Below are 8,866 nucleotides of genomic sequence, written 5' to 3' on the forward strand. Positions count from 1 at the left end.
AAAAAATTGAAATCTTTTTTTTTTTTTTTTTCGAAAAAAAAAAAAAAAAATTTTTTTTTTTTCCCCTTAAAAAAAAAAAAAAAAAAAAAAAAACAGCATCTCAAAAATGATTTATACCATGCTAAATGACCTGAGAATTGCCTTTTGTTACCAAAGATTACTAACTCCACATCTGCAAAAGGAGAATTTGGTCCTAACTGAGTCATAATTTAAGCTTCCTCAACATTGTTTTCTGGGGCTTCTTGAACTCTTACAGATGCCATTTCTGTCAGGTCAAACTCTGAGTTTTCTCTTTACAAGCCTGATCCCACATCTTCATTCTGCTACTGCTCCTCTTCTTCCATTAAGTCCAAGGATTGCTCACTTTCGCTCAGCTCCTCTTCCTCCTCCTCTTCTTCACTGCTAGACGGCTTTTTCTTTGGCTTTCGCTTTCTTACTTTGGCCGTCTTTGGTTTACCGGCTCGGCCAGAGTCGTTCTTTTGTTCGGTCATTGTGACTCTGTGGTTCTTCTTAGGTCTCCCGACCGGTCTACCTGTGAGGGTTATCCCTGTCCTTCTCCGAGTTTTCGTCTCCTTTTCTGCAAGCTGCGCCTCCTCTACTTCGGGGTCACCATCGGCGCATCCCTTCGGGTTTGTCGTTTTCTGTTGATGGTAACGCCGGACGTGACTCTTCAAGCTCACGTTGTGATTGAAGCATTTGTCGCACTGTTTACACTTGTAAGGCCTCTCCCCCGTGTGCAGGCGCATGTGGGACTTCAGATGGCTGGGCTGCTTGAAGGCACGCTGGCAAACCGAGCACGCGAACGGTTTTTCCCCCGTATGCACCATCGAGTGTCTCTGGAGAGCCACAGCCCAAAAGAATTCGATCCCGCAAACGGGACATTTCAGCGGCCCCGGCTTCAAGTGTCTCCTCATGTGGTTTTTGCGCTTCGTGTACGTGGCAAACGTCTCCGGACATTCGGGACATTTAAAAGGATCGCTTTCATTTAAGTGGGTCTGCTCGTGGGCCTTTTTGGCCACTTTTGTCTTAAACCCAACGCGGCAGTATTTGCAAGAATGCTCATAGTTTGCACTGTGCACCCTGTTGTGAAGAGTTAAGGCTTGGTCAGTGGCGTACCTCTTCCCGCAGGTGTTGCAAGAGAAGGGCTTAATTTTATACTCGCAGGTGTGAGGCTTTCGTTTTACAAAAAACATCCCACAGTCTGTGCAGAGCTCCCGGTCCTTCAGACTGCCGTGCATGTGGACTTCTTCGTCAGAGCTCTCGTTCTCAGACTCCAAAACTGAAAGCTCGTCGTCCGGGTCCCAGCTGTCCTCTGTCTCCGGGTCCCAGCTGTCGTCCGAGTCCTTGACCTCGCCCGGATTGCTGGATTCCTCCGTTTCTATGGTGTGATCACTCTCCTCGTCAACAACTTCGACATTCTCAGCGATCTCTGCTGTCTTTGTAGATGTTGCCTGTCGACCACACAACAACAAGCGAGGGATTTAAAACACAATGAATTCTATACAAACAAAATTTAAGATTGTTGTTTCTCAAACAGTCAAAGATATATTTAAAGCGTATGTTTACACTTATCAAAAAGTAATGAAAAAAACTACAACAACAAAAAACTTTTGTTATTTGTAGTCACTGTGATAGTGGCAATAAGAGTGAAACATGTAAGCAGATAAATGTAGTGGTTTTACTATGATTTTTTGTTTTTTTTTATAGAAGATGGACAATGATGTGGACGAATGTGGCAGAGCGTTTCTTTAGAGTTGTGGGTGAAAACCTAGATTTTCCCACCACACGCCAAAAAGTCGTGGCCAAGTCACCGAGCCCTCTGTTACCACACATCTTCAAATCAGGGAGTTATGTTTGTAATATGTGGTTTATATTATAAAAAGCCCCAGAAAAGCCATCCTTTAATGCTGTTCAAACAACTTCATTAGATTATAACCACTTCCAAACGTAGACAAATACATGCTGATCTTCTTAAATTCAGTCATCTGAGGTCTCAGAAATTACGATTTTTCAATGATGTCAGACTGAACGGGTATTCGAACACAAATGAAACTTAGATTTAAATTAGGGTTTATTTTAGTCTTCGACTTTAAAGTGAAAAACCAACTTGCTGCTGAAACATTCATGCAAGTTGCAGCATATGTTTATTACCAACTGCCTCCAGTTAGGATGACGTGATTTTGCTTATTTGACAATTAGAATTTATTTTTGACCTGAAAATCAAAATTGTACTAATTGTGTCAAACACAGATACTTTTTGAATTGCAACATATTCTTAAGGAAGTTAATATAACACCATTTTTAAAAGAAGAAAACCTCATTTGGACATTTGGTCCGTACCTCTAAAAATATTTCCATGCATTTGGTCTGATGATCCTCTGACATTGCAGTAATGCTGTTTTGGGTCAGATTCTTCCAGTGGTTCTTGTAGCCACACTGCCGGCACTGCTGGTTCAGGACTAAGAGGACTCCACAGACCACTTTCTCCGTTTTTACTTCAGATTGACACACGGGGCAAGTGGCACAGAACAGCCGGAGGAGCTGCTTTTCATTCACAATGTACCTCTTACTAGTCCGAAGCATGCTAACTCTGGGAAAGAAGTATACATCAGACTTTTGAAGTTTTCCATCTTAATATAAAATGGTAAAAGAAAAAAAAAAAAGTTAGAGGAAAACTCACTTTTCCTTGATAATGTCAAGGTTTTCGATTTTTTCCAGCATCTTACAATAATCTGACGATGAAGATTCAGAGGCCTCGCTTGATGCTGGGCTTGCAGGGACGCCTGCAAAAAAACAACAAAAAAACCCCTAGAAAACATTCAATGCAAAAGCAAGGGGTTTTCATATTAAATGCCTAAAATTTAAAGGCAACTCACTTGTTAAATAGCAGTTCTCCTCTTTGTTTAATGTTGAAGATCCTGGAGTTGGACCATGGCATTTGTTAAGTTGGTATTCACAAGCGGTGCCTTTGGGCTGAATAATATCCTAAAACAAGCAAAAACAGTCAAATACATGGAATTATGAAAACTTGCTTGAAGCAACACAAGTCTGCAAATTCTGCAACAACCTTGGTGGTACAGAAATTGTTCAACAAATGAGTATTTGGAAAAAAAAAAAAAAAAAAAAAAAAACCTTTTACATTGCCTTGAGGCAGATGCTTTCTTGCAGACCTTGAGTGCTGAATGTACAATGGCCCACAACAGTTTCTACTGTTGAAATGGCCCTGAAGAAGCCTATTTCAAATGGGTATGTTTTTCAGGGACAGTACTTGTGGGGCACTAAATACAACGCCATGCAGGGTTAGTACAGTTACCTAAAAAAAAAGAGATCTTCTAAATAGACACAAACCCTAACCATGCGACCAATTAGTTACACAGTGGGACAGGCCAATATTTCAGCAGCATTGGTTCTAACTAACATACAGTAAACAGTGTTGACCTTTGCTGACTTCGTGTCGATTAGGGATTGTTCGTATGTTTACCATATTTTTTGGGGCTTGTATTACGTAAGAAAACAATATAAATACCCTCACTGTGCATCCACCTCAGGAGCAGTAAAATCACGTAACCAATGACGCTGGAAAACAGCATAAAGGGCAAACTTCTTCAGATGTTTCACTTCATGAAATCTCACCTGTTTGGACTCTGGTTCGTCAGGCGAACACACTGACGGTACAGCATCAGATTTTAGCTGGGTCGAACCAGCAGCTCGAGTCACTGTTAGAAAACAGTTACTTGTGAAGTGTTCACTGCAAACACGGATATCAGTCCACGAGGTTTCTTTAAGTCTCTGACCATTGACTTCGAAGAGAAACTGGACCCACTCCAGTCTCCTCTCTGGGTCTGCTGGAAGAATGAAGTGTTGAGCTCTGCGACGCCATGACTCACACCCGACGACGGAGCACATCCTGGATTTAAGTTTGGTCACCAGCGTGTACAAAGTCTGGAACTGTACACTTAAGTAAGAAGTTAGCTACCCAACAATCGTCAACAGCACAACATTGCTAAAAGCTAACTAGTGATGCTTCAGCGGCGGTGGAGCGCGAAGGGGCGGGGTTCCATGGAAGGGAGCCTGGACTGATGGGAATTCAGACGACGTTTCAAGATCCAAATCATTTGGCTCCGCTCACAGTAAAGACGTTCATTCGGCTCTCAAGCCCCACTTCATGTCAGCGTAATTCCATAACCCTGAAACCTTTTTGAGGAACTATTGTGGTTTATAGAGCCTAGAGATGGTAAAACGGGAATAACGTTTAGGTTATTGCCTTACTAGAATATGTCCCTATTACGTTAGAAAAACGTATGAATTTTTTGAACTAAATTGAATAATCCCGTGTTTAATTCTACTATCTTTGAGCAGTTTTTATTGTGCTTTTCTTTACAACAATTTTTTCTGTTTCTCTCTGTTGGAGAGTATATGTTTTCTATTTCTCTTGTTAATATGGTTGGTAATTGTTCAAAATTGAAAGAAAAATCGGTTGTCTCTCCTCTATTGTTCTTGTTTTTTATCCTTAATGTCATTGTGCTTCCTTATTTCTGCAAATATTATTAGCGCTCAATGTGTCAGCGCTGCTTTTGGTTTTAGATTGCCTCTTTTTAAGTGAAACATTTTGTGGTATTCTCCTTTTGCATGATTCTTTTATCAATGAAGATGACTTGGTAAAGGAATGTTTATATTCCTCAAATTCCACATTTTTGGTCTTTTCCCTGATTGTAGCCGTACATAAATCCTGAACAAGCCCGATATCTGTAAAGTGTTCAGTACAAACCAATCTGTTTCAGGGTGCATCTTTAAATAGTTGCCTGTTGATTTTGATATAAAATTGCCCTGTACAGTTGCTCATGGTGATTTACAATAACCCACAAAGCACATGATAGGCTTTAAGATTTGCCCTTTTAACATTTGCGTTTACTCTTTTAACATTTATTTTAAAATTAGTATAGGAGCGGAGATTGCATTAACATTGAGCTAATTTATTGTGTTTCTTTTTCGATTAGCCATGTCTATATGGGCGGACTGTCACTGCTGGGTTGATATGATTTGTGGTCAAGCGTACACCGTTCAGCCTCTAGATTCACTTTCATTTCTGATTATCAGTCATATTATTTTATTTCTGGAGTGCAGTAGAATGGGATCAACAGACCTCATTTCTCAGCTACCTTATTTGTCGGTAAGAATCTAAATAGTGGTTATTATTATAAAATCCTCCAGGAAAACTAGACATACAGAACTGTATGTGCCTGAAGGGAATGTTTTCTTCCCGTAACATGTTTGCAAATTAATAAGTCACAGTGGTTTCTTACTGTGTTCTAGGATAAATATTGTTTTTGAACTTCTCAGTTATTTTGGCTTGTAGAAAAAAAAATGCTAAAATTAAAAGGAAACAAGATGGAATTTTAATTATCCACTGAGATACACAAATACTGCTTTGAACCAATTTCTTGTCGATAATCTTTACTAACACCTATGTGAAAAAGAAAAATAATTGCTTAATCTGAAAACTAAAAATAAATATGCAGGTTAGAAGGACCTTGAACTCACAGTGAGTACTGATCGTGGTATGCATATTTTTTAATAACAGTACTCTATATTTACTCCATATCTCTAGACTAAGGATTAGAGATTTTGTTCCAAATAAAACACTGAGGATGGCAAATCTGGTATGGCTCGATGATAAACAACATAAAATTTTAGGGCACAACTTGAAACGATACAGTTGGCACAAAAGAAACCTAAATATCACAGAAAGAACATCATACACACACAATAAAACATGGTGGTGGAAGCATCATGCTCTTGGATTACCTTTCTTTAGATGGAACTTGGTCTCAGTTAAAATTTTTATCTTTTATGCAAATAAAAAAAATAAACATTTTTGCTCTCCTGGAGTTTTCATGGATGAAACTATTAAATAATTTTGTAAACCTCCCTGCTGCAAGAATTTTAAATGCTTCAAGGTAGCTACCTACCGACAGACAACTTTTTATTTTTATTTTTTAATTCTAGCACATGGGCCTCAACCATCATAACACAGAATACTATGTATTCCAAATCTGCTTCTGAGAAATTAAGAATTTAATATTAGCCTTGATTAACATACTGTCAACCACAATTTGCATAAATGTTTATTACGTATTTTGCAGTTTGAACATTTCATTCACTACATAAGTCAATGATCAAGTACTCTGAAATAACATTTTTCTTCACATTTTAAGGCAATACTAAGCAGTCGTTTCATTTATACAATATAAAAATCAATTTTCAGTGTCAGCATTTCATCCTTCTTCTTGTGAAGGATTGAAGCCGGGCGCCTCGTTCTCTTCATAGGTAGATTTTTTATTTCCGCCTCTTTCCATTTAACTTTCCAGTTTTCGCAGCATTTGATTCAAAGTTTTTAGGCCGCCCTATTGGTCTGCCTGTGCCCCGTCTTCTAGTTTTAGGTCTGTAAAACCCTTCCATTCGCGTCTCATCGTCAGTAATCTGTGCGTCACAATCTGTGTCCTGTTCCTCTTCATCGCTGTCAAGATCCTGGTCTATACTTTTCCGGAACATGTCAGGTTCAGAACTGTTGGCGTCTCTTTTCGTACACATGATTTCTGCATCCGTCTTTGGTTCTGGTCCAGAACGAACAGGGTGATAACGTTGGACGTGGTTCTTCAAGCTCACGTTGTGATTGAAGCACTTGTCACAGTGCTGACACTTGTAAGGCCTCTCCCCAGTGTGCAGGCGCATGTGGGACTTCAGATGACTTGACTGGTTGAAGCCACGCTGGCAAACTGAACACTTGTACGGTTTTGCTCCAGTATGGATCAACAAATGCCTCTGAATGGAAAGAGCACGGAAGAACTCAACACCACAGAAGCGACATTTCAACTCTATCGTCCCTCTGTGATTTTCCAGGTGGACTCTGCGCTCCTTGTTTGTGGCAAAAGTCTCCGAGCAGTCTGGACATTTGTACGGTTTCCCTTGGGTTATGTGCATCTGCTCATGTGCAAATTTGTCTGCCTTCAACTTAAACGTAACATTGCAGAATTTGCAATTGAACTCATAGTCCTCGTTATGAATTCTGCTGTGAAAATTCAAAGCCATCTCATTGACGCATCTTTTCCCACAAATGTAACAGGGATAAGGCTTCACTTTGTGCTCACATGTATGAGGTTTTCGTCTGTCAAAGAACCTTCCACAGTCTGTGCAGAGTTGGCTGTGTATGGGGGTGAGTGAAAGATAATCGCAGTAATCAATATGGTCTACAGAATCGCTGCTTTGTTTCGCAGGGAATAATTTCACGGGGAAAACACCCCGCACTGGCTTCCAGTCCTCGTCCGAATCCATTTCACCCGAATCACTTGATTCCACCGATTCATCTTTAGGGTCACTCTCCTCATCAAGAACAGCATCGATCTCGGGAATCTCTGAGGTGATGCTGGAGGTTGCATCTTCTGTTGCAGCCTGTGGCAAGAAGCATAATTGGTTTCTTATATTTTAAACATAACATAACAGGAAAAGGGGGGGACAGGAGGGAGAATACTTTAAATGTATAATTTCTTTTTGATAGAATGAAGGCCCTTTGGGATAAATTTTAACATCAACCAAGCAATTCAATCTGTCTCTATATCAGCAAAGTCCAGTGCTCATAACCTGGAGACACAATTTTGATCTAAACTTGACTCTGGATTCATGAATCCACCTCGTTTTCAGCTGAGACGGGAACACTTACCTCCCAGTCAGAGCTCTCCTCAGCTCCCATATTTAAACACAATGACGGGACAGCACTGGGCTTCAGCTGGACTCTGTCATTCACATTAACAAGACAGTCGTCTGGAAAGTGTTCGCTACAAACAGAGATATCAGTCCATGACGACTCCTTAAAACACTGCTTGTTGACTTTAGCTATAAACATGACCCATTCCAGTCTCTCCTCCGGATCTTCTGGTAATTTAAATCGCTGCGCACTGCGACGCGACGAATCACATCCAGCAACTGAGCACATCCCGGGTGTGCGCTTCGTTTTCTCTGACTCTTAAGCAACCTCTTGAGAAATGTTTCAAGTGCGTAACGTTAAAGTAGGAAGCGGCATTTTTCTCGCAGCTGTATTGAGCTAAATTAGCTAGCGGTATCTGTTTGGGTTGATAGTCGGACGGGCGGAGTTTCGTCAGAGGGTACGAATGGTTTATTGTCAAGCGTACACCGGTATTAAGTTCATTGCACATCGAAACGCTTTTAAGTTCAGCTCTAAGTGAATGAACAGTAAAACCCAATAAAATTATTATTATTATTATTATTATTATTATTATTATTAAAACTAATGTGTTCAGGTAGTCATTCATATTAATTACAGTCAATGCCACAAGATGGCGCCAATTATCTTTAAGTTCTCTGAGTTCCGTTTTTGAAGTTCTGTTATATCCAAGACATATTTTACGGAGATCTTGACTTTTTTTTTTTTTTCCACTTTATGGAATTAAATGATATACAACTATGATTTAAGGGTAAGTTTAACAAAAAGATTAGATCAAACTAAAACAAGTGATCTGTAAGTACAAATAATCGCTGAAACTGCATTTTATCATTTCTTGGCATCCTTTGTTAAAAATAAAAGCAATAATATATTAAAAATTCTGAAATGCATGAGAAACCGTTTATGTTAGGCCTCAAAGTGTTGTGTGCTGTGAAAGAGTATTTGATCCCTTGCTTCTTTTTGGTCCAAGGTAAACGCTTTATTCGATAAAGAAAATTTAAAAGTAAAAAAAAAAAAAAAAAAAAAAAAAAAAAAAAAAAAAAAAAAAAAAAAAAAAAAAAAAAAAAAAAAAAAATAAAAAAAAAAATAAATAAATATTAAAAAAAAAATTTTTTTCATTTTTACCAT

General features: G+C 39.1%; 2 protein-coding genes across 4 annotated transcripts; both read right to left on the reverse strand.

Moving 5' to 3' along the window:
- Positions 1-60: 60 nt before the first annotated feature.
- On the reverse strand, positions 61-4,102 carry LOC106960189 (zinc finger protein 629-like). 3 transcript variants are annotated; one of them, XM_015053162.1, is made up of 6 exons: positions 3,795-4,102; positions 3,634-3,716; positions 2,877-2,985; positions 2,681-2,783; positions 2,341-2,590; positions 61-1,451 (listed from the first exon to the last, which is right to left on the reverse strand). In XM_015053162.1, the coding sequence occupies exons 1-6, from the start codon at positions 3,904-3,906 to the stop codon at positions 324-326; spliced, it is 1,785 nt and encodes a 594-aa protein (XP_014908648.1). In that variant the 5' UTR covers positions 3,907-4,102; the 3' UTR covers positions 61-323. The 3 variants fall into 3 exon arrangements, with proteins under 3 accessions (XP_014908648.1, XP_014908647.1, XP_014908645.1); XM_015053161.1 differs by having other exon boundaries at positions 2,877-2,946; positions 3,634-4,102; XM_015053159.1 differs by having other exon boundaries at positions 3,634-4,102.
- Positions 4,103-6,107: 2,005 nt separating this feature from the next.
- Positions 6,108-8,160, reverse strand: LOC106960190 (zinc finger protein 771-like). Its single transcript, XM_015053163.1, has 2 exons — positions 7,718-8,160; positions 6,108-7,449 (listed from the first exon to the last, which is right to left on the reverse strand). Exons 1-2 carry the CDS (start codon positions 7,988-7,990, stop codon positions 6,337-6,339), a joined length of 1,386 nt encoding a protein of 461 aa, XP_014908649.1. The 5' UTR covers positions 7,991-8,160; the 3' UTR covers positions 6,108-6,336.
- Positions 8,161-8,866: the final 706 nt, after the last annotated feature.

Source organism: Poecilia latipinna, unplaced genomic scaffold (assembly GCF_001443285.1).
Source record: "Poecilia latipinna isolate Pla-1442-1.1 unplaced genomic scaffold, P_latipinna-1.0 Scaffold1164, whole genome shotgun sequence".
NCBI lineage: Eukaryota > Metazoa > Chordata > Actinopteri > Cyprinodontiformes > Poeciliidae > Poecilia > Poecilia latipinna.

Coding starts and splice junctions, on each gene's coding strand:
- LOC106960189 (XM_015053159.1), bottom strand. CDS start 3,906: ATGTGCTCCGTCGTCGGGTGTGAGTCATGGCGTCGCAGAGCTCAACAC. Junction 2,591..2,680: donor CTTGACATTATCAAGGAAAA/GTGAGTTTTCCT, acceptor CTTCTTTCCCAG/AGTTAGCATGCTTCGGACTA. Junction 1,452..2,340: donor GCATGGAAATATTTTTAGAG/GTACGGACCAAA, acceptor TGTGGTCGACAG/GCAACATCTACAAAGACAGC.
- LOC106960190 (XM_015053163.1), bottom strand. CDS start 7,990: ATGTGCTCAGTTGCTGGATGTGATTCGTCGCGTCGCAGTGCGCAGCGA. Junction 7,450..7,717: donor AGGAGAGCTCTGACTGGGAG/GTAAGTGTTCCC, acceptor TTCTTGCCACAG/GCTGCAACAGAAGATGCAAC.